Source organism: Lagenorhynchus albirostris, chromosome 5 (assembly GCF_949774975.1).
Source record: "Lagenorhynchus albirostris chromosome 5, mLagAlb1.1, whole genome shotgun sequence".
In the NCBI taxonomy this organism is placed as follows: domain Eukaryota; kingdom Metazoa; phylum Chordata; class Mammalia; order Artiodactyla; family Delphinidae; genus Lagenorhynchus; species Lagenorhynchus albirostris.
The window spans coordinates 97,990,217-98,016,533 of NC_083099.1; the positions used below are offsets into that span (position 1 = coordinate 97,990,217).

The 26,317-nt window shown below is 36.6% G+C and overlaps 1 protein-coding gene across 4 annotated transcripts in view; it reads right to left on the bottom strand.

Moving 5' to 3' along the window:
• TBC1D23 (TBC1 domain family member 23) overlaps positions 1-26,317 on the bottom strand; it is a 66,714-nt gene that overhangs the window by 27,791 nt on the left and 12,606 nt on the right. For 3 of the 4 annotated variants that reach the window (XM_060150674.1, XM_060150675.1, XM_060150673.1), the window contains exons 2-9: positions 16,048-16,160; positions 13,110-13,221; positions 11,453-11,558; positions 10,197-10,401; positions 5,077-5,200; positions 1,495-1,619; positions 1,357-1,403; positions 432-535 (exon numbers count right to left, since the gene is read on the bottom strand). In XM_060150674.1, the coding sequence (XP_060006657.1) occupies positions 432-535; positions 1,357-1,403; positions 1,495-1,619; positions 5,077-5,200; positions 10,197-10,401; positions 11,453-11,558; positions 13,110-13,221; positions 16,048-16,157 (933 nt within the window). In that variant the 5' untranslated portion in view covers positions 16,158-16,160. The remainder of the gene's footprint in view (positions 1-431; positions 536-1,356; positions 1,404-1,494; positions 1,620-5,076; positions 5,201-10,196; positions 10,402-11,452; positions 11,559-13,109; positions 13,222-16,047; positions 16,161-26,317) is intronic. The other variant, XM_060150676.1, reaches the window with a different exon arrangement.

Here is a 26,317-nt window from a genome sequence, read left to right on the forward strand (position 1 = left end):
TAGGTCTCTATGGAGCTAAGTGACCCTTTTCTGTTTAAAAGACAGCTCAGCAGCATTAAAGTTGTGCAAAGCTAAACTCCAGATAAAGAAGGCATAATTATATATCCTCCATCAGATTTTTGTAATATTTATATTTTTTAACATCAAGGAAGCATTAATTTAAGAAGTACCTTATAGTCAATAGTCTCATGATCAGAAATAATAATCAGAGTAGAGGTGAAATGGTTCCTAGAATATTTGTATAGTATCTTTTTTAATGTCTGTTCCTCCGTTAGGGAGAGTATTTACAGTGAAAAAAATCACACAAAACTGTAACACATAAAAAGAAAAGAAGGACAACCTAGAGTATTTTAACTGAAGTGGATACAACATAAACATAAAACAATGCACAAAATGTGAAATACTGAAGTAGGTGATTTCTTGTCTGATACCTTCCTAAATGAAGCTGGTGTTTTACTGCAATAATACTGAGCCAGAGAGAAAAGGTCTTCTATATCTTCTAGATTCAAACTGGATGGAGTATTTTCCAAGAACTCTGAAATATGATTACAAATATAATATTAAAAAGGTTTTTTGTGAAAAATACAGTAATGAACATTATTTACATATCAAAGTTGGTTTATCTTCAACATTTGAACTATATAAATGGAATCTCAACAGTGATGCACTGAAAACTGCTTGAGAAGTGGATTTTCCCCAAAGGAACTGAAACTGTTAATACAGTTCTGCTCTTAGTGAATGATGGTATCTGGCAATCAAATCAAATTCATTAGCCTCGATTGGAATAGTGTGATTTATTCAATGAACACATAATAAATGTCAGGGTCCCTGGAAATAAAAAATGACCAAGAAATGGTTCCTGACTTAAGGAACTTTGTCTGGTTTGAGAAATGTGACGATAAATCATTATAACATAGTGAGACAAACACCGTAACACACACAGTACAAAGTGCCAGGCACTATAGAGAGCAAGTAACTAAATCTGTGTGGGAGCTAGAGTGGGGAAGGACCCAAACGAAGAACCAAGACTTCAACAACGGATACACTTGTAAGAGCTGAGTATTCAAAGGCAAATTAAGGAAGAAGGAAGGGGAGAGTGAGAGGAGGGCAGTTTATCTGAACAATGAAACCAAAGAAAGAGTATATGGAAAAGAATTGAAAGAGTGAAAAATACATAGAAGGAATGAATAAGGGTGGCAAATCAGGGGCAACAGTCTTTAAGGTCTGTACGTGGAGAGTGTGTAAGAGTTGAATGGAACCTCAGAGCTCTTCTAGAGTATTCTAAATTTATACATGAGGAAACCGAGTTTCAGAAAACTGACTTGAAATGTTTTCTCCACATTAAATAATACTTACGGATAACTTCTTCTTTGCTGTTAGACTCCTGTGCTAAAATGACTTCTCTGTAAAAAGAGAATCAAATGAATTTGAGTTAAATATCAACAGAGCACCCTGAGAACAGAGAGGAAAAACTCTAGTCAACTTAATACTTACTTTGCATTAACAAGGATTATTAACATTAAGAAATAAATAAAAAATGGATCTGCTTGTTGTAGATATCCATCCCATATTGCCTGAGTGACTTCAATGGAACAGTAACAGGAAAAAAGACTTCCAAGCTGTAATCGGGAAATGAAATGAGAGATATAAACCACTGGCAACGACTTGTTCTTTTAAAAGTATTCAGGCAAATGCGTAACACTATATCAAACTGTCTGTACCTGATATTTAACTTGTACCTTAACTTTACTCTATGTAATCCAAAGGCAGAACATGTGGATTCAAGGCACAATGAAGCCACTTACTAGCTGTATAACTTAGGGTATGTCACTTAACCTCTAGAGCTTCCATTTCTACTTCTGTTTTAAAAAAAAAAAAAGGAATACTACTACCCATCCTCTAACCTAGAGTATATACAGTAACTAGCACATATATACAGTAACTAGCACATATCTGCCACAGCATAATAACCCCACGAGCTCTGTGAGGGTAACTATTATAAGTACTTAACTTGCAAGGTAATTGTGAGGATCAAGCATGGTAATTTGAGTTAAGAGCACCAAATGAAACTGTAAGGACAATTTAAAGGCAAATTGTTCCCCAATCTTACTTGTACATCATTTGAAACAGATGAGACAACATTCACGTCCCTCAAAATGTTTCAGGAGCTCTATGGTTTTCTACTTCAAATAAAAGAATTGTTAATGTGTAAGTTCCTCTAGAGCCCAACTGTGTTTTAAATTGCATAAATTCAGTGATATTTTTAGATTATTCCATTTTTATTAGATACAGAAACAATTCCATCTAGAAGTTAAATTTCAAACAGTCTTAAAGGCTAAAGGGAGCTAATGAGAACAAATACATTTAGTGAATATTTTGTGCCAGGTACTAAATTACTGCCACATATCTTTTATTATATATCTCTTATTCTAAATATTCTCACAACAGTCCTTCAAAATAGACATTTTCCTCCCCATATTATAGGTAAGAAAACAGACGTCTATTAAATAACCTTCCTAACATCACAGAGCTAGTAAATGGTGATGTTTGGGCTAGAAAAAGCCTGACACTCCACAGCTGATGTAACTGCTATTACAGCTGACCTCAAAGCTTTTAAAGTACATAATGCTTCGAATGCTTTCTGTAACTGTTTAAAAATTACTATTACAAATACAGAAGATGCAAATACAAACAGAATAGCAAGATATGGTCTTCATTAAATTCAGTTAGCTAAACTAAAGCTACCATTGCATCATTCACAGTTATGAGTTCTCAAAGTTTAGGAATTCATTTTGTTTCATCTCATGATTTAAAAAAAAAAAAAAAAGACTCCATCCCATAGACATGATACTAGTAGCAAGAATGAACTACTTGGGGCATTGACAAAGTGAAACTGGTAGTTTCAGAGTTCTGGTCACAGAAATGGCATTTACCAGGCATAATGTGACAAGAGAGATCCCTATTAACATACCAGAATGCTTAAAAGAATGTTTCTTACTTCAACACAAATAAGTAGATTTAATAGCAACATATGAATCTCAGAGAAACTACAATTTTATTATTTTTACTCAAAGTGAGAAGACTGCAGCCGAGAAGGAATGAAAGAATAGGCTGCTGCAGTGTGAGATTTAGTATGCCAGAGCTGAAACCAGTTGCGATTCTCTAGTCACCATTTCCTCATTATTCATCTCATCATGTTCTGAGATAGGTACTATTATTAGTTCCATTTTACAGATGAAGAAATCGAAGCTCAGAGGCTAAGTGTATTAAATCACATGGTTAATAAGTGGCAGAAATGGAATCCTTCCTGAAGAAAAGCTAGGTAAGACATGATCAAGGAATACATTAAAAATTTTGAATATATGTATATTCTTCTAGAACCCAATCACTGTTTTAGAAAGATCTTCAAGTTACCCTAGAAGAGCAGTTCTCAAAGTATGGTCTGAGGAGCCCTGGAAGTCCCCAAGAGTATTTACAGGGTATTTGTGATGTCAAAGCTATTTTCATAATAATACTTAGATTTTGCCTTTTTCATATTCATTCTCTCACAAATGAACAACAGAATTTTCCAAAGGCTACATGAAATATGGTATCATCACAGATTCAATAGAGAAGAAGATATGAGAACGTACCTGCCTGTGCCCTAACCAAATATTGAGATTTGCAAAAATATTAAAAAATGTCACTATTCTGATTTTCTTTTTGGAAAATAGTTAATTTTCATTTAAAAATAGGCTATTTATGTTAACATGCATTGGATTTATCGCTACTTCTAAATGAATTAATAAATGGTTAAAATTTCTTAATTTCTAACCAACATAATCCACATAAATTGTGGCCCCTCAATAAATGTTGAGTGTAAGAGGTCCTGAGACCAAAAGGTTTGAGAACCACTGACCTAGAAATAACAGAACTTCCCATTTAAAAATACAAATATAGGGCTTGCCTGGTGGCACAGTGGTTAAGAATCCACCTGCCAATGCAGGGGACACGGGTTTGAGCTATGGTCCAGGAAGATCCCACATGCCGCAGAGCAGCTAAGCCCGCGAGCCACAACTACTGAGCCCACGCACCGCAACTACTGAAGCCCGTGCGCCTAGAGCCAGTGCTCTACAATAAGAGAAGCCAGCACAATGAGAAGCCCGCACACCACAACAAAGAGTAGCCCCCGCTCACCGCAACTAGAGAAAGCCCATGCGCAGCAATGAAGACCCAACGCAGCCAAAAATAAATAAAATTTAAAAAAATAAAAATACAAATATAGAATGACAGAGTACTGAGATGTACTTTTATTAAAATTTTTTAAATTTATTAATTTATTTTTTGGCTGCGTTGGGTCTTCATTGCTGCGTGCGGACTTTTCCTAGTTGCAGCAAGCGGGGGCTACTCTTTGTTGCAGTGCGCAACCTTCTGATTGCAGTGGATTCTTTTGTCATGGAGCACAGGCTCTAGGGCATGTGGGCTTCAGTAGTTGTGGTGCGTGGGATCAGCAGTTGTGCCTCGCAGGCTGTAGAGCGCAGGCTCAGTAGTTGTGGCACACGGGCTTAGTTGCTCTGCGGCATGTGGGATCTTCCCAGCCCAAGGCTCAAACCCGTGTCCCCTGCATTGGCAGGCGGATTCTTAACCACTGCGCCACAAGGAAAGTCCCTGAGATGTACTTTATATTCTTTTATATTAATCATTTGATAATCTTGTTATTTTCCTTGTCATTGGATATCAATTCTTATACATACTATCAACAATTTAATCATAGTTTTAAAGTGAACTGATACAGATCATATATTTATATATATTACATATATATATTATACATAAGTAAATATATCACATATATTTACATATATTTGTAAAACAACAAAAGGCTAAACTTCATATTAAATAATTTAAACTAATGTAAGTGAAGAGCAAAAAAAAAAATCATTTTTGAAGTGCCAATAATTTTACTCCTTTGGTTTAAATAGTAATAGTCTATAATTTAGTGCTTTTCTTTCTCTTCCTTGGGGGGAAAAAAAACACCTAACTATAGTTTTATAGAAAGCTATTTTTCATTAAGTGTTCCTACTTTCACTTTATTACCCAGTTGAGTGCATAGGAGTCTGGAGTAATTTTCTTTGTATCAAGAAAAGAACAAAGCTCTGGCTCATGGTACTGGATGAGTAATCGGAAAAGATGAAATGGTCTCCCCTTCAGAGAACAATCCCTAAAAAACAAAAGCAGCAAAGTTTCTTGCATTAATAGGTCAGAAATGATCATGTCAGTAACCGATCCTCCTGCAATACCCACCTCCCCTCCCTACCACAGAACATCTGAACACCACAGCACTGACAACAGCAAGCCTGCCTGATACAACCGGGCAGACCTCTCTTGCTAACACCTGATATACCTGACCTGAAAGAAGTCTGTAGAAACATCAGGTCTACAGCCAACTCTAGGCAGAGTCTTTCCAGGTGAACCCAGGCAGCACTCAGGAGAAAGGACTACAAGGACCAATGAAAACAGTGGGACCACTTAGGTTGTTTTGATAAGTTTTGGATCCCAAAAGGATATCTGGAGAGTCCTGAGGAAGTCCAGCTCCCTTCTTCCCTGCCAAATAAGAAGAAACTCCTAGAAAGGCTTCAGGTTAGCTCCACAGTTAATGTACTCAATTAGGAATCCTTCAGCAAAGGTACAAGTCTGAAATGGCCACAGATGAACATTCCAAAATAGTGGACCCAGAGCCTTAGAAGCTGTTGAAGTGGCCTGGGTATCAGGTGCTCAGAGTGAATCCTGGGAGGTGCCAAACACTGACCTTATTGAGTAACTGTACTACTTCTTACCTTGTTCCCCTATGTCTCATAAATCATTAAAAATTTAAACAGCTCAAAGCACAGGCCATCATAATAAAAGTCAGTATTTATTGAGGAAATACCATGTGCCAGACACTATAATAGACACTTTACAAAGTTACCTCATTTTATCTTTACAGGCAACTATGAAAGACACTATTATCATCTTCACTTTACAGATGAGAAAAATGAGGCTTAGCTGCGGTCAAGCAGCCCACCCAAGGTCATGTAGCTAAGAAGTGATGGAACTAAGACTTGTACACAGAAACTGGGCATTAAACCATTATGCATACTACCCTTCCACATATGTAATTTAATATTTCAACAAGTGGTACTTTGGTAGATGTACAGTCTAAAAAAAGCAAACTATAAAAAAGCTGAAGGACTTCCCTGGCAGTCTAGTGGTTGGAACTCCACGCTTCCACTGCAAGGGGCGGGGGTTTGATCCCTGGTTGGGGAACTAGGATCCTGCATGCTGCAGGGCATGGCCAAAGAAAAAAAAACACTGAAACAAGGTAAAAGGCTTCATGCAAAAAAGTTAATGAAATGAATGTCAGTTTTAACATAAAAGCATTGATAAGGAATGTTTCAAAGTGCTATTCCAACGGGAATAATGAAAAATAATTTCTACAAAACTAAGCTCTAAGGTCAATGCCAGGATTTGGTATGACCCTCTATCTACCATTTTCTAATACTGCAGATAACAGGGAAGTTTTGTAGAAAAAGCCCTAAATTGGTAATTCAGATGCCCAAAGACAGAAGTGGATTCATATTGGCAAGATTACCTCCTCCTTAATCTGAATACTTTCCCCACTCTAAGTATGCAAGGCAATAGACTGCTAAAACAAAACACATAAACACAGGTTGTAAGCAGAGTAGGGACATACGTTGTAAGGACAATTGCCTAGTTTGCCTCAGAAAAAGTGGAACATCTCAGAGAGTCAGCCATTGCAACAGCATCTATTCATTTAATAGCTGTGTATTACAAAGTTACTCTCCACTGCAAAGCACTGTGCTTGATAGAATTCTACCTATGTTATATCTGAATCTGTAATAAGAAGATACATTATAGTGGAGTTGTTCTAGCAGCATTTTGTGGGGCTGGGCCCTATGCAGGGGTATTAACACTGACCCTGGAGTATTGTGTTACATGTGGAACTCATGGAAACAGTAACTGGGGAACCTGACAAGACGGTATGTTACACAGCTCAATGTAAACCCCAATCCCTCTATTAGTAACTACCACCACCAACATTCTGTAGAGAGAAAGCTGGAATATCATGTCCCTTGCTATTACGAGCTCTGTTACACTGAGAGGTGGTAGAATATAAGCAGTTGAGAGACTTAGTATAACAGAAGACTCCCAAATATGAATTCCAGTTTCAGCTTTACCATGACCTTAGCCCTGTATTCTGGCATCTCTGGGTCTGTTTTCCTAACATGAAGCACTATCGCTTCCAGGTAGCACAGAGGTTCTCCACTCTGGAGTACACTAGAGTCACCTGGGAGTTAAAACAAAAACAAAAAAACCCCTACATGGCTCTACATAGTCTATTTATAGTTGAAACTTCAAGAACCAGTATGTTTTAAAAGTTCTTTGGCTGAACAGACATTTCTCCAAAGAAGATATACAAATTGTCACTTAGCACATGAAAAAAAAGCAGAAAATCATTAGCTGTCAGGGAAATGCAAATCAAAACCATAATGAGACACCACTTCACACTCAGTCTGGCTATAATTTAAAAAAAAAATGTTAACAAGGATGCAAAGAAACTGGGATCTTCATTCACTGCTGGTGGGAATATAAAATGTTGTTGTAGAAAAATCTGGCAATTTCTCAAAAGGTTAAACACGGATTTACCATATGATTCAACATTTCCACTCCTAGGTACATACCCAAAAGAAATGAAATACATGTCCACATAAAAACTTGTACACAAATGTTCACAAATGCACTATTCATAATAGCTAAAAAGTGAAAACAATCCAAATGTCCAGCAACTGTTGCATGAGTAAATAAAATGTGGTATTTTATATTGTGCATACAATGAGATATTACTTGGCAATAAAAAGAAATAAGTACTGATATATGCCATAATATGGATGAATCCTTAAAACACTATACTAAGTGAAAGAAGGTAGTCATAAAAGACCACATATTATACGATTCCATTTATATAAATTCTCCAGAATAGGCAAATCCATAGAGAAAGATAAGTGGTTGCCTAGGGCTGACAGTATTAGGGGAAAACGGAGTTGACTGCTAATGAGTATTGGGGTTTCCTTTGGGGGTGACAGAAACATTCTAAAAGTGATTGTGGCTATGGTTGCACAACTCTGTGAGCATACTAAAAACCACTGAATTGTACCTACTAAAAGGATGAATTTTGTAATATGTGAATGATACTTTAAGCTATAAAAGAAAAAAAAAAAGTTCTTCAGTTGATTCTAATAAGCAACGAGGGTGGAGAACCTTATTAGTTAAAGCACAGGTGTCCAATCAAACTTAGGTTCAAATCCTGACTCAGTCATAAAGCAGAAGTGTAATCCTGAATAAGTCATTTAATGTCCTTCTTTGCCTCAGTTTCTGCAGCTGTAAATCAGAGGTACATACCTTACAGTGGTCACTGTTTAAATGAGAAAATACACAAAGGACCTACACCTAATATAGTGTGTTACCGCACAGTAAAGCAGAAAAAAATGGTAGTCACTTAACTATCAAGCTCCAGAACAGCTGCACACTGCAATCAAGCGAGAAGCTCTAAACCTAAACAAACATCAGTGCACCAATGTCCTCCTCAGAGATGGGATTTAATTAGTCAGGTATGTAAATGGGCATCAGAATTTTTAAGAATTCCCCCCAATGATTCCAATGTGCATCAAAGGTTCACTGTGCAGCCAAACCACTGGTCTAGATTATGTCAAAAGTCCCTTTTGGCTCTAAAATCCTGACTACCTGATCCACAGCACTGAGAACTACAAGAATTCTTTCTGGCCTCGTAAGTGCAACACCTGCTACTACCCACCCCCCTTCCCCTGCCCCCCACAACGACCTACACATCTGTCTAGACTCAACTTAAGTGTCACGTTCCCAGAGGTGACCTCCCTGACCTCCAGGGCAAGTTAGGTCACCCCCATTATACATTCCCATAGCACTCTATATTTCACCTTCCTGACACTCAGCGCACTTCTAATTACTTGTTCAACGCCTGTATTTCTAGGACTACATTCCAAGCTGTAACCCCAGCACCTCATTTAAAGTAGCAGCACTCCAGGGCTTCCCTGGTGGCGCAGTGGTTGAGAGTCCGCCTGCCGATGCAGGGGACACGGGTTTGTGCCCCAGTCCGGGAAGATCCCACATGCCGCAGAGCGGCTGGGCCCGTGAGCCATGACTGCTGGGCCTGCACGTCCAGAGCCTGTGCTCCGCAACAGGAGAAGCCACAACAGTGAGAGGCCGCGTACCACAAAAAAAAAAAAAAAAAAAAAAAAAGTAGCAGCACTCCAAAAATTTTACTTTTTACTTAGACACTATGTTACTGTTTTATAAGTAAAGAAATCAAAAAACTATGAAGAGTTATACTGCATATATAAACCCTAGAAGCATAAATTACTTTTTTTTAAATTGGAGTATAATTGCTTTACAATGTTGTGTTAGCTTCTGCTGTATGACGAAGTGAATCAGCTATATGTATACATATACCCCCTCCCTCTTGGACCTCCCTCCCACCCCACCCCCATCCCACCCACCTAGGTCATCACAGAGCACCAAGCTGAGCTCCCTGTGCTATACAGCAGGTTCCCATTAGCTATCTATTTTACACGTTAATGTATACACGTCAATCTAAAAGCACTGAGCTGAGCTCCCTGTACTATATAGCAGGTTCCCACTAGCTACCTATTTTACACATGTTAGTGTATATATGTCAATCTAAATCTCCCAATTCATCCCACTCCCCCTTACCCCCCGGTTCTCTACATCTGCGTCTCTATTCCTGCCCTGCAAATAGGTTCATCTGTACCATTTTTCTAGATTCCACATATATGCATTAATATACGATATTTGTTTTTCTCTTTCTGACTTACTTCACTCTGTATGACAGACTCTAGGTCCATCCACGTCTCTACAAATGACCCAATTTCTTTCCTTTTCATGGCTGAGTAATATTCCATTGCATAAATTCTTAACTAAAGAATCCTTTAAAAAATGTTTATAACCACAAAAATAAAGTCAAGTAACAATTATGATTCAAACAACCTTAAAAATTATTTGAACCATTTACTTTACCATCAAAATAAATCTAACAACTTTAGTTCAAAACAAACTAGACCTTTATTCATTTTTAAAAGTGTAATAACTAAATAATATTTTACCTGGGAATGTACTTATTCATGATAGCATAAAAGCAGTTGTATAAATCGCTGCGTGGCAGTTGAAGATGCACCAACGGTTTGAGTAGATGTATCCAGCTAAGGGACGTGCTATATTTAATGTTACGTGATTTACAATAAAAGGTAATTACAGATTCAATATCCAAAAGTAATTCTGCTGCCTTCTCTTCGGGCACTGAAAGCTGGTCTAGAAAATAAGTGTCAAAATAAAGTTACCAAGGGCCTGTTAGATGCTCAGTTATTGGACAAAATACTGGGTTACAAACATACAATACTACCTTACTCTATTTAGAGTATGTCAAGGGCAAAATAGAACTACATAAAAGCATATTTTTCCTTATACTTATTCATATTCACTAGGTATTCAGTATTTACTAAGTTAATAATACTTGACCTATATATATATGTTATATAGATATATATGTATCTTATATGTATCTATATAACATATAGATATATACAAGAATGGACAATCTGAAGCAGGAAAGGTAGGCATAACCCACATTCCTGGAAAGCAAAAAAGTGTTTTCCAAATAACAGATTATCATCTGCCCCATAATGGGCAGCTGCCACTATAGCTTTGTCAAGGGGAGGGAAAGTGATTCATTCTCCACCACCAAATTCCCTTTCCTTTGCCCACATCAGCAATAGTGCTTCTGTTGAGGTTAGCACATAAAAGCTTATTTAGCCAATAATTTAACTAAAATGTGACAGAGAAAGAAACAAAAAGACCAATGGACTATAGATGAATTAAAAAAGAAAAATACAAACCAAATTAATTTAATCTTCAAAAGACCTTGTGGGGTGATTGGAAACCTAGTCACCCATGATTTACAATACTTTTTCTATAACAGATCATGACTTACGACTTACAGATAAACTTTTGGAACACAGCCCCCTTAAATCTGAGGACTGTATACAATCATACAGATCTTCAATTATCCAAAAAACAATTTAAAACTGCCACAAAACTGTAAAGGTACTTAAAGAATTAAACATAAGTATGTTAATGTTTAATCAAACATAATGCGAAAGAAACACTAAAAATCAGACTCTCTTAAAATATTAGACATTATTTCGTAAGAATTTCAAGAAAGAAGTTCTAAAGCTATTTATTAGCCCTTTACAAATTCAACATATCCCAAATTATAACAAGTTAATTCTACTAAAGAGCAACTCCTCCATCCAAAAATTATTTGAAATTTTTTTCACTGTTTGAAAACAATTATTAAACTTACCAATAAACTCCAGACAATCTTTGTGAATAGTGTTCTGTTCTGGCAGGTCTAAAATACCATCCCAGGATGCCAAACTATCTCCTTTTCCTGCAACATTTAGAGCAATCTGGAAGAAAGATTAAAAAAAGCAAACAGCTTCATATGTTATTTCTCATTCTTGGAAAATATGCTATAATAATGGAGGCCTGAATTTAGGAATAATGCACACTTCAAAGATTACAAAGTAATGTATCTATAGCAAATTTTACTATTTCATGTTAATCCAGTGAATAAAATGAATTACACAAAATATTTACATAATTATATATGTAAATTTATTTCAAGCAAACATCATTAATGCTATAGACTGAATGTTTGTGTCCCCTCACCCAAATTCATTTATGTTGAAACCTAATCCCCAATGTTTTGGTAAATACAGGCAGGGCCTTTGAGAGGTGATTAGGACATGAGGGTGGAACACTCATGAATGGGATTAGCCCCCTTATAAAAGAAACCCCAGTTAGCTCCCTTGTCCCTTCAGCCATGTGAGGACACATTAAGGAATTACCATTCTTTTCAATTTAATAGTGTTACGGTTATTTTAAAAGTCTTTATCTTTTAGACTTTCATACTAAAATATTTTAGTGTGCTACCAAGGATCTGCTTTAAAATAGTCCAGTGGGCGGGGTGAGGAGGAAAGGATAGAATACTAATCAAACAAGACTGGCCAAATGTTGGTAACAGTTAAAGCTAAGTGATGGGTAAATGGGGGTTCACTAACAAGTCTCTCTACTTTTGTATGTGTTTTAAATTTCTATAACAAAACATTCAGAATGCTATATACAGTTGTAATTCCATTTCTGTTACATATATATGTGCAGAGTGGAAAAAATAAGATGTGTCACCAAGGCATTATTATGTGTTCTACGTATAAGTGGTAGATAACAGATGGTTTTTTTTTTTTTTTTGCGGTACGCAGGCCTCTCACCATTGTGGCCTCTCCCGTTGCGGAGCACAGGCTCCGGACACGCAGGCTCAACGGCCATGGCTCACGGGCCCAGCCGCTCCGCGGCATGTGGGATCTTCCAGGACCGGGGCATGAACCCGTGTCCCCTGCATCGGCAGGCGGACTCTCAACCACTGCGCCACCAGGGAAGCCCAACAGATGGTTTTTTATCTTATCCTTTGCTTACACGTTTTAACAAAGGGAACTACTTCTTTTTTCATCATAAAAAAAATCTTAATTTAAAATTTAAAAATGATAATACACATGTACTAGAGAACAGCTGAAGCGGAAAATAAAGCAAAGGACAATCTCCTGTAATTCCAACACCCAGAGACCTGTTTCTTCTCCCTACCTTTTTTTTTTAAAACATAGCTGAGATCATTCCATATCTGCAATTATATATCCTATTTTACTCATTGGTTGCATTTTCCCATTTCAGTGAACAATCTTCATAAACATCATTTCTAATGGCTACAAAAGAAAGCACTGCCTTTCAAAACCTGAATTATTAAATATACCAAACACTACAGAAACACACATTTTAGTAAGCTGCTCTGTTTGATGAATTTTCTAAGTGTGGCATGTACTTCTGCAACTAAGACAACTGAAAATAAAAATTCTAAAATATTATTCTTAAGTCATTACATTTTATTTGTTTCAGTTTCTAGTTACCTTCCAAACTTTAGCCCTCAGATCAGCAGGCAGTGGTCTCCCTTGAATTATATTTCTCAAAGTTTCAAGATCACAACCTCCTGCTTCCAAAGCTTCTTCAAGATCTTTTTCCCTGAAAGACAAGTCCCATTTATTAAGATAAATTTTATTTGTTTTTCCTTCCTCAGTACTCATTTATAAGTATGACCTATTAAAGGTTATGTCTAAGAAAGAAAGGTTCTTAGACATAATGCCAAGGCATACACTACATTTTGTTTTCTTGAAAGGAAATCTCAGGTTTCATACAGTCAATTTATTCTTATTTTACACTTAGTTCTAGCAAGCTTAGTTATCTGTTTGCTAAGATTAAAGAAATTTAAAAACAGGAAACAGGGCAAACAGCATTGAGAAGTCATAGTAATAGTAATATTCATAGTAGGGATAATGACTAATAACTTTCTATAGCACTAACTTTGTGCCAAGCACAGTTCAAACATTTCACATGCCTTTAAATTCTTGCAATAACCCTATGAAACAGATTATATCACTGGCCCTAGCTTACAGACATAAAAACTGAGGCAAAGGGCGGTTGTATAGCTTATAGTCACACAACTAGTAAGCAGTAGAACTAGGATTCCAATTTTAACAGTCTGGTACCAGAATTTATGCTCTTAACATTATGCCAGATGGTGGCAAGAAGGAGAAACCATAAAATTGGGCCAAGAATTCAAGGTATGGGAATACTAATACAAAACTATACAGATCTCATGCCTAGAACAATACCTGTCTTACAGTGAATATTCAATAACTGTTAGAGGAACGAAAAAAACTCTAACGTCATCACTGTATTTATTATATATTAAAGCAAAATAATACCACATCATCAAATAAATTATCAAGTAAATCATCAAGCAGTTATGTTTAGTCTACTATGTTTAAGGAGAAAAGTAAGTATGAAATAAATTTTATTTTCATTTGTATATGGTTAAAATAATACTTAAAAAAAAAACTTTCACAAAGGTATGAATTGTTTTTTAGCCAGGAAATAACTACTTAAAATAGCTAATTCCCTCAGAATTCTCAAAGGCTAAGGTTCCAGTCATTGTTTACAATTTTAGCATACAATACATAAGAAATCTGTACAAATAAAAATCCCTAACTTAGCCAATTCCTAAAATTCTTTGGAGCAGGCTAAAAGGCAGAGCATCCCACTAGGATCAGAAAACCAGGATTTTGTCATTTTTGTGGTTTTTGAGGAAAATAAATTACTCCCATTACATTCTCTCAATAAGATAATGTAAATCCCTTCCTCTACTCATAGGATTCCAAGAATGTTAGTTTAACTGTATAAATTTCCCAAAGTGTTGCCCCCTTAAGGGAAAGGAATTAAATGAAAATGTAATCACTTGGGTTCAAATTCAACAGAAAAGCCGTGATCAAATTTGAAAGATTTCTTAACCAAGCTACTACAAACTCATATGTTTAAGAATCTAACTAGTAACCACACAAGAAACATTTCGTTCTTTTGCTATATGGTTACCAAAGTGTTGGACCAGGAAGTGAAAGAAACGTCATGTCTACTGTTGAGACAGTTAATTAAGGTCTATAGTTGATAAAGACTGGGGTTTATCTATTCTATTTGGCCAAAATGTACACGACAGCCTGTTAGAATTCGAAGGATTGTTTGTAATCATTACACAAAGAAAATGTAATGGAATCTTTCTTAATAAATACCATACTTTTAAATGATTAAATGTGTAAATGAACTGAAAACCCCATTTAATGAGATAAAATTCTTTTTACCAAATTAATGAAGAACTAGAATTTTTCCATTTTTCTTTTTTTTAAATATTTATTTATTTATTTGGCTGCGTCAGATCTTAGTTGCGGCACGTGGGATCTTCGTTGCAGCATGCAGGATCTTTCACTTGCCACATGCAGAGTCTTCAGTTGCGACAGGCGGGATCTTTAGTTGTGGCATGTGGGTTCTAGTTCCCTGACCAGGGACTGAACCCGGGCCCCCTGCATTGGAAGCACAGAGTCTTAGCCACTGGACCACCATGGAAGTCCCTAGAATTTCTGCATTTTTCAGTGTAAAATCTTTGGTTTCTTTTTGAACTTTGCCAAATCCCTTACTATTCCAGACAACAAAGTCAGTACTTTGGGGCAAAATGTCCAATCCTCAGTGTACTTGATAATAATGATAATAATATACAAGCACATCTCTGTTGATACAGCTGCTATTGGATTATTTGATGCTGCCCCCAGGGAACCACAAATGTGGTTTCCAGGAACACAACCATGAGCAAGAGACCAGAAAATGCTCCACCTTAAGTAGTCAAAGGTACTTCTCACAAACTAAACAATTAGAAGTAATGTTACCTTCTGAACAAGGTGTTCAAAGGTTTAGTTATCAGACCTTGAACATTACAAATGTGCATGTAAAATTAGTAAAAGAGCTGAAAACAGTGAAGTTAATTCATAAAAGAGTCAATTTCCTAACAAGAGATAGGAACTCTATGGCATTTAGCTCTCAGACAGAACTTTCCTTCCCGGAAAGCAAATTTCTTTTTACTTTTGAACAAGCAATACCTAATATCCAAAAGAAAAATGTACGTCTGGTGGAGTATGACTGGGTGGGTTGAGATTTTTTAAGTCTTCTCTGATTATGGTGGCTTCTTAATATCCTTACAAGATAAAGTTGACAGAAATGTACTGGATATTCAGACAGGTCTTAAAAATAGAAAAGTACAGGCCTTGTCCATTTATCCTAGTAAATATGAAAAGTAAGTAATTGTCTTCTTTGCTCAAAGATTTAAGGCAAAACAAATCCAAAGTTTTAGGGTTAGAAAGAAGCAGAAAGGCATCTCTTCCTGTACCTGTACCTTGAAACTGTAACATTTGTTTGTATAACAGTATAGCACTTCCCTGGTGGCGCAGTGGTTAAGAATCCACCTACCAATGCAGGGGACACGGGTTCGATCCCTGGCCTGGGAAAATCCCACATGCCGAAGAGCAGCTGGGCAGGCCCGTGCATGGCAGCTGCTGAGCCTGTGCTCTGGAGCTCATGCTCTGCAACAAGAGAAGCCACGACAATGAGAAGCCCGCCCACCACAACGAGGAGTAGCTCCCGACTGCGTCAACTAGAGAAAGCCCATGCATAGCAACGAAGACACAACACAGCCAAAAATAAAAACAAATAAATTAATTAATTTTAAAAAAATAGTATAGGTTTCTGTCAATGATCTATCAATGACATATTTTCAAAACTTAAATAAATCCTAATGGAATTTCTCCATACCTGATGTTCTGAGGCAAAATCACCTAATCTAAGCACTGTAACCCGATCTGCTAATCACAGCAAGGCAAACAATGGGACTAAATTTATATGATTTTAATGATTATATTTAAGTTAGCAACTGAATTAGATTTTTCTTCCTCAACCAAATGGTGAGTAACTTCTAGCACACTGAAGCATTTGCACAACGCAAGTTAAGGGGGTGAGGGGACATGAATTTTCAAACACTACCAAATTAAGCATTCATTTCTAAATGCTTCTAGGATTAATATATTCAATTTGAAGTATTGTAATTATTTTCCAAATAAGCTGTACATTGAATCATATTTAAAGTTTTAATTTTTAAAAGCAACTAGATTATACTATACGTTGTGTTCCTAAAACTTAAAAAGTTACAGAAAATCTGCCACTGGGAAAAACTATATATTACACTTTTTTCTAAATTCTGTTTTCTTCCTAATCATGTTCTAAACACTTCTCTTCCCTATAATTTCAAAATGTTTGCAAAGTTTAATTGTACACACTCCAAATAGGAGATGAAAACAAGACAGTCCATTGCCTAAAATTTTTTTACATATCTTTCTGCACTTAAAATCCATATTCATTATCAGCCATTCTGAATTCCCCTATACCCACCTCTCAGAGCCTAGCAACCACTGATTTACTCTCTGTCTCTATACATTTATCTATTCTGGATATTTTATATATAAAACCATACATACATGGTCTTTATGTCTGGTTTCTCTCACTTAGCATAACGTTTTCAATGTTGTAGCATGTATCAGCATATGCTATTTATTGCCAAAAAATATTTCATTGAATGTACTATATTTTATCTATTCATCACTTAATGGACATTTGATTTGTTTCAACTTTGTGGCTATTATGACTGTCTCTTTTTTGTTTTTAATTTTATTTTTTTAAATTTATTTTTGGCTGCGTTGGGTTTCCGTTGCTGTGTGTGGGCTTTCTCTAGTTGTGGTGAGCGGGGGCTACTCTTCGTTGCGGTGCACAGGCTTCTCATTGCGGTGGCTTCTTTTGTTGCCGAGCATGGGCCCTAGAGCACACGGCCTTCAATACCTGTGGCACACAGGCTTAGTTGCTCCGCGGCATGTGGGATCTTCCAGGACCAGGGATCGAACCTGTGTCCCCTGCATTAGCATTGGCAGGCGGATTCTTAACCAGTGCACCACCAGGGAAATCCATGACTGTCTCATAATTTTGAACATTAATATCAATAATTCAATTGGTTAAGTGTATGATGCATACATAATACTTATTAATTATTCATTCTTCCCAAGAAAGTCTGGAAGAATTTAAAAATCAAGTCTATTAAAACTTCACACCCATTAGGATGGCTATTATTTTAAAAAAGAATGAAAAAACAAAATAAATGTTGGTGAGGATGTGGAGAAACTGCAACTCCATGCACTGTTGGTGGGAATGTAAAATGGTGTAGCCACTTTGGAAAATGGTATGGCTATTCCTCAAAAAAATTTAAAAATAGAACTACCATATGCTCCAGCAATTCCACTTCTGGATATATACCCGAGAGAAGTGAAAGCAGAAACTTAAACAGATATCTGTACACTCATGTTCATAACAGCATTATTCATAATAGCCAAAGGTGGATGCAACTTAAATACCCTTTGATGGATAAACAGATAAACAAAATAGGGTGTGTGTGTATACATATACATGTATGTATGTATGCATGTATACATATATATACACACACACACACACAATGGAATATCATACAGCCATAGAAAAGGATATTCTGACACGTGCTACAACATGGATGAATCTTGAGGACATTATGCAAAATGAAATAAGCCAGTCACAAAAAGACAAATGATGTACAATTCCACTTATATGAGCACCTAGAATACTCAAATTCATAGAGAGAAAGCAGAATGGCAGTTGCTGGGGACTGGAGGCAGTGGGGGAATGAGGAGTTTGTGTTTAATGGGTATAGAGTTTCAGTTTTACAAGAGAAGAGTTCTGGAGATTAGCTGCACAACAATGGGAATATAGTTAACACTACTGAACTGTATACTTAAAAAAGGTTAAAATGATAAGTTTTATGTATCTATTCTACCATAATTTTAAAAATTCAACTATATTCAGTATACCAGAACAGTTCATGGGACTTCCCTGGTGGTCCAGTGGTAAAGAATCCGCCTTGCAACACAGGGGACGCGGGTTCAATCCCTGGTCAGGGAACTAAGATCTCATATGATGCAGGGCAACTAAGCCCACGCACCACAACTACAGAGCCCACGCACCCTGGAGCCTGCGCGCCACGACTAGAGAGAGAAAACCTGCACACCACAACTACAGAGAAGCACCACAACAAAAAGCCCGCGCAGCGCAACTAAGACCCGATGCAGCCAAAAATAAAATAAATAAATCTTTAAAAAAAGTTCATGAATCCAGGCTTTAGAGTCAGATCTGAGATCCAATATTGGCCCAACTCAATAGCCATGTAATATTAAGCAAGTAACATATATAGAAGCAGTGCCTATATTAGATCAGTTAACACTTAAACAAATTTCTGAACACAAAGCATTCAGTGCAATACTTGGCACATAATAATTCTTCAATAAATAGAAGCCACGAATACTATTACTGTTGTTATTATTACTGAACAATAGCTGACTTTTTTTTTTTGACAAGCAAGTTCTATTTAATTCTCAAGGAACAGAAAATCCTTGTTCATAAAACTTCTTACAGAACAAAGAAAAAGGCCAAGCCATTAAGTTTAATTTTGGAAACAAAAAACAGGTAAAAAATATTGGCCAACTTGACTTAGGACACTGAAAAACACAAAGAATTCAAATCTAGCAACGTATTAAAAAATAGTACATTGTGACTAAGTTGAATTAATCATAAAAGTGAAAGGAAGTTTCAGTGTTTAAAAAAAATCTTTCACTGTAATTTACCACATTAATGGCAAAGAATGAGAGATTGGGTGATCAATGATAAAGAAAAAGCATTTAATAAAGTTAAGTTTTTTCTTCTCCAGATGGAATCAACTCTTAGAAAACTTGAAATATGGAATTTTAAAAGCTTTTTGAAGGCTTTCTCCTAAAAACCTATTGCAGATGTCATTTTTAATGGAAAAAACAAAACTTGAAACTCATTCCTGTTAAGATTGGGAACAAGACAAGAATGCCTGTGTTGCTTCTACTTACCAACGTTATTACCAGATACCTGACCAATGCAGTAAGACAAACAAATATAAGTAGATTAAATGAAATGAAATATATAATTATTATTTCTAAGTAAAATCATTTATATAGAAAACCAAAGAGAATCCAATAGCTGACTTTTAAATTAAAACTGACTTTTTGGGACTTCCCTGGTGGTGCGGTGGTTAAGAATCCGCCTGCCAATGCAGGGTACACAGGTTCAATCCCTGGTCCACGAAGATCCTACATGCCGTGGAGAAACTAAGCCCGTGCGCCACAACTGCTGAGCCTGTGCTCTGGAGCCCGCGTGTCACAACTACTGAGCCCGCGTGCTTAGAGCCTGTGCTCCACAACGAGAGAAGCCACTGCAATGAGAAGCCTGCACACTGCAACTAGAGAAAGCCCGTGTGCAGCAACGAAGACCCAATACAGCCAAAAACTTTAAAAAATAATAAATTTTTTTTAAAAGGCAGGACCAGCATTAGAAAACAAATAATTCATTTAAAAAAATTGAAAAATAAAAATTGACTTTTTCTTATCATAACAAAATCAAAGGGGATTTCCAACGTATTTTGACCTCCAGGAAGAAATGGGACAGGACTGGAACTCGGAGTCCCCAGAAAAGGCAACAGGATATATTCTGATCAGAAGGTGTGCAAAGCCAGAAACAGGCAGAAAAGGAAGTAAAGAACCAAATGGGAAGAGTGAGAAAGGATCTCAAATCAGCACAGACAAGAGGCAGGCACGGTGCAGGTCTTAGATCTGAAAGCAAGAACAACACTATAAAACTTTTAGAAAGAAAAACATAGGAGAAAATCTTTGTAACCTTGGTTACAAAGGAGTTCTTAGATATGTACCAAAAGGATGATCCATAAAAGGAAAAACTGATGAATTAGATTTCATTAAAATTAGAAACTTCTCTTGAAAAGAAAAACAAGGAAAGGACATGCCACAGATTGAGAGAAAAAAATGTAAAATTTCTGATAAAGGACTGTGTCCAAAAAATACACCAAATGCTTACAACTTAATGAAACGGAGCAGGACCTTATGGTCCTTGCCCCCATGTCCTCAGCCAGGCTTTTGTGTGTGGAAAAACTTCAGCCAAAGAATAAGTTTAATCAGAGAAGTGAGAAAATGCAGAAACAAAGGAAAACAGTCCAACAAACTAAATAATAATAATTTAGTCACTAAGCATAGTCAAGGACCTTTAGTTCCTCTTTACGGGCTACAGATAGTATTCTGAGCCATATCCTGTGAGCTGTCTTATAGATACTAAAACCCCCACCAGGTGGAAGAAGTTAACTATTTGACAACCAGACTGCAGCCATGACATAAGCTGCCACAATTCTGAGAACTGGCCTCAAAGAAACGGGAACAAACCGACCCTGGAACTGAAGATTAATTGTACTTAAAACAAACAAGATAATGCTGATCAGACCACCACATGTCCAATTTCAAGGTGACTGTCAGAGCTGACTATGCTGTTTCTGCATGTAGTCCCCTCTTTTCACCTATAAAAGCTCTTGCCCACTGACTGTCAGTGGGTGGGAGTTGGCCTATGGGCAGGAGTCCACCCCCAACACCCTTCTGCTGGCCCCCCAAATAAAACAAACCTTCCTTTCCACCATGCCTCTTTATTGGCTTCAGAGCAGGAAGCAGCCACACTCCCACTTTGAGTAACATTAATAGTAAGACAAAAGCCTGATTAACAAAAAATGGGCAAGTAATTTGAACAGACACTTCACAAAAGAAGACATATGAACGGCAAATAAGTACACGAAAAGCAGCTCAACATCATTAGTCATTAGGAAAGTAAAATAAAAATCAAACCCATAATGAGATAGCACTATATTCCCACCAGAAAAACTGAAAGACTAACAGCACCAAATGTTATTTATTGTAGGGCGAAACTGCAACTCTCATACACAGTTGGTGGGCATGAAAAATGGAACTGAACTTGGTATCCAGTTCAGCAGTTTCTTATAAAGTTAAACATAATTTTTTCCATTCAACCCAGCCATTCAACTTTTAGATATTTACCTAAAAAAAACAAAAGCATATATTCACACAAGGACTTATATATGAACATTCATAGCAACTTTGTTTATAACAGCCTCCAAATGGAAAAATACATATGCCCATCACACTCATCACTGGAAAAACAAATTGTAGTATAAAATGGAATACTACTCTGAATTTCAAAGGCAAAAACTATATGTAACAACATGGATGAATCTCAAAAGCATTATGTTTTTAGTGAAAAAAGCTAGAACAGAAGACTAGTATATACTGAATGGTTCCATTTAACTGAAATTTTACAAAAGGCTGAACTATAGGGATAGAAACAGATTAGTGGTTTCCAGGGCCGGGGGTAGGAAAAGGGACTGACTACGAAGCAGTACAGGGAACTTTTTGGGGTGATGGGAGTGCAGTGCTGGCTACATGATTGTACACGCTGGGTAAAACTCATCAAACTGTACCCTTAAAATTGGTGCATTTTCTTGTATTTAAATTATATTACAAAAAAAGATAACTAAAAACATGTAAGGGACCTTAAGATTCTTACAAATATATTTCATCATTATAAAGTTAATGGTGTTATTATTAATAAAGAACTTGGGATAGCATGTTACTATGGGATTTCTTTACATGGAATTTCAAAATAATTTAGGGATCACATAGTCAAATTATTTATTTATTTATTTGCAGTATGCGGGCCTCTCACTGTTGTGGCCTCTCCCGTTGAGGAGCACAGGCTCTGGACGCGCAGGCTCAGCGGCCATGGCTCACGGGCCCAGCCGCTCCCGCGGCATGTGGGATCTTCCCGGACCAGGTCACGAACCCGTGTCCCCTGCATCGGCAGGCGGACTCTCAACCACTGTACCACCAGGGAAGCCCCAAATAATTTATTTCTAAGTTTAAGTTAAACCAAGTAAATAAATGCATTAAAATACTGCCTCTCTTTAAAATGTGAAAATGCTTCTGAGGATAAATTTTCTGCTTTTTTTACTATCTTGGTGAGATTTTTGTTCAGTCATTTTCATAAGGAACTGCACTCCTTGTGACCAGTATTTATGAGTGAAGGAGTAAGGCTTGGAGGGAAGTATGTGGCTCTAAAATGGCTTTTTCTAATTCTGAACAGCTAACTGGTCTATATGGCACTTATATTTTCTATTGTGGCCTTTTTCGGTAAAACAGTCAAACAAAAGTCAATACACTATCTTTATATTACTTTATTTTAATGATATTATCCCATTTTTAAAAGTCATTTTAGAGAATTTGGTCAATGTATAAAAAAATTTAAAAACCAACCACAAGTCAGGGGGGGAGGGATAAATTGGGAGGTTGGGATTAACATATACACACTACCATATATAAAATAGATAACTAAAAAGGACCTACTGTAAAGCACAGGGAACTCCACTCAATACTCTGTAATGGCCTATATGGGAAAATAATCTAAAAATGAGTGGATATATCCATATGCGTAACTGATTCACTTTGCTGTACACCTGAAACGAACAAAACATTGTAAATCAACCGTACTCCAATTAAAAGTAAAAAAAAAAAAACCAGAAACAACCACAATTCTATTATCATAAGATTAACATTCCGTAAATAACTTTTCAGTTCTTCATATATATGTATGTGTGTAAGTGTATCTGTGTGTGTACAGAAACATATATACACATAAAAACTGTTATATTGAATATATGTATATTTTTAATAAGCGTATTTTTAAAAATATTTATTTATCTATCTATTATGGCTGCGCCAGGTCTTAGTTGTGGCATGCAGGATCTTTAGTTGCGGCATGTGGACTTCTTAGTTGCAGCATGTGTGAGGGATCTAGTTCCCCGACCAGGGATCAAACCCAAGCCCCCTGCATTGGGAGTTTGGAATCTTACTCGCTGGACTACTAGGTAAGTCCTTATATCAAATATATAATTTTATGCTCTGCAGGATTCACTCATTTATATTTTTCAAAAATATCACACACATTTCTCTGAGTCATTCAATACTCTTAAAAAATAAGATTTTTAATGGCTGAGTAATTGATTTGGCTGTCCCCCTACTGTTTGGTATTTATGTACTTTCTAAATTTTCCTTGTGCTAATCTTTTCCCACTTATCCTTAGCACAAATTCCCTCAAGAATTATTCAATAATCAATATTCTTTAATGTTAAAAGTTAGGTAATGCAGACATCAAATATTATTTAGAATTATGATAGTATCCATTTGAACAAAAAACAAAATTGTGAAAGGTGGGTACTTCAGAGAAATGAAATAGGAAGGAAACTTTCACTTCTCACATAGCATCAGTCAGTACAGCTTGAGTATACTTATAATACATATTATATTTGTATGTACTTTTTGAATAATTTAAATAACATTTATGGATTCCTTTTTAACATATATACCTTTCACCAAGCAATAATTAAGAATGAGTAAAGTGAGTCAGCTACAGGCATGTTCAAAGCAGTGCTTATTTTAACTATGAAAAACTACACACAATGTAAGTTGTCCTAAAATGAGGAATTGATTTAAATCAGCAGACGGAATACTAAGCAACAGTTTAAAATGCTAAAAAACAATTAATAAAATGGAAACTGTTTATGATATTAAGGACATGTATTAAGTTTTTAAGAAAAAATTTTAAAATTAACATCCAGGGAGGAACCAAGATGGTGGAGTAGAAGGTATAATGTTATAAGTCATAATTCTAGTTATTACTTTAAAATGTATATCTCAGAAATAACTAAAAAAATAAAATAAAATTAACATCCAAGCATACATGTTTAAAAGAAAAAGTACATTATCCCCACTCCCCACCCAGTCTTTCCCATACACATGGGGAAGGATATTTAAAAAGTTTATTTCTAGTGGTTTACTTACAGGGGAATTTTAATTTATTTTGCTCTGTTTTGTTTTGTTTTAGGGGGGATTATTATCTGTATCCTCGAAAATGAACAAATACTTGCAAGGAGAAAAAAGATGATAATAATTCTCACCTCAAACATATATGTCCTTGCTTAAAGTATTAAGTATCTACTACTTAAGACTATTTCACATAATCAGTAAGAAGAAAACAATGTGGCATATGTAACATACATATATTAATTTATTTTAGTTCTCTCATACTGAAAGTGTAAAAAAAAAATAAACAAGTGCAACCCATATTGACAACAAACTTTTCTAAAAGTTTAAATATATGATAAACTTGGAAGGAAGTTAAAAGATGTAAAAATATTTGTTTCTATTTTTGAGCATGGAAGAAAATTAATTTTGGAGAAGGGATATCCTCCCCATGCTTCCTGTGTAAGGAGTTAAAAGTAGAGGGTGGAAGGGTGGCACAGATTTGCTATAAGAACTTTCATGTGGCTTCACTTTATGTCCTCAGTATTAATTCCATGGCCTAAGACTTCAAGCACATTCTTAACACCCTGAACTTCACTCCTCTGTCTTCCTGCCACATTAAGAAAGCTGCAAACTCCTAACAATGGGATAATCTAACCAGTTCCTATACTCTGCTCACTGAGGACTTCATGGGAAAAGAAATTAAGACAACTTCATGATGCTATCATATATTCACCACCATCTATTTCTTCTAGGCATCAATGTTACCTAAAAATCTTCTATTTACCACTTTCTTCAGACTCCCTACCCAGCCCACTTTACCTCAAGTGACATTACTTCTGACTCCAAAGAGAAAATATAGGACAGCAGGCTTCTCTTCCCGTTGATCTCAGCCACTCTCCAAAACCAAACATAAGTAACTTATTATCCCAGACATCATTTCCTTCTTCCCTATATGCACAGATGTCTACGTATCCTCTCTCTAGTCCAAGACTGATAACTTCACCTGGGTCTTATCTCCCTCATCCCTCCCTCCCCCACCCCGCCCCACCCCAACTCCTCTAGAGCCATGTGCCACCATTATCCCTCTGTCTCCTATCTTCCACTTCTATTTCTCCACTGGCTCTTTCCTCTGAGCCATATACTCAAGTATTGCTATTAGAAACAACATCAATAATGACAACCACAAAAACTCCTCCAAACTTTCCTTTCACGTAGGTAACCAAACTCTTGGTTGTTCCTTTCCCAGCAAAGCTTTCTGAAAGTATTCTTGACAACATATGTCACCACTTCTCCCTCATCTTCCACTCAACTCCTCCTCTTACGCACCCAATCATTCCTCCTCCTTCTCTGACACCCACAACTCCAGAGGGACCACTCTCCCTATGCTCCTTCCTAATAATCAAATATTTACCTTAATTTGACCTTTCCAAAGCATCTGACGACTCTTTCTACAAAATAAAGATACACAGGGGCTTCCCTGGTGGCGCAGTGTTAAGAATCCGCCTGCCAATGCGGGGGACACGGGTTCAATCCCTGGTCCGGGAAGATCCCACATGCCGCAGAGCAACTAAGCCCATGCGCCACAACTACTAAGCCTGTGCTCTGGAGCCCATGAGCCACAACTACTGAGCCCGCGTGCCACAACTACTGAAGCTCTTGTGCCTAGAGCCCGTGTTCCACAACAAGAGAAGCCACTGCAATGAGAAGCCCGGGCACCGTAACGAAGAGTAGCCCCTGCTCGCTCCAACTAGAGAAAGCCCGCGCGCAGCAACAAAAACCCAACGCAGCCTAAGTGAATGAATGAATTAATAAATAAATAAATAAATAAAAACTACTCATGTTTCTTTAAAAAAAAAAGATACACAAATAGCCAATAA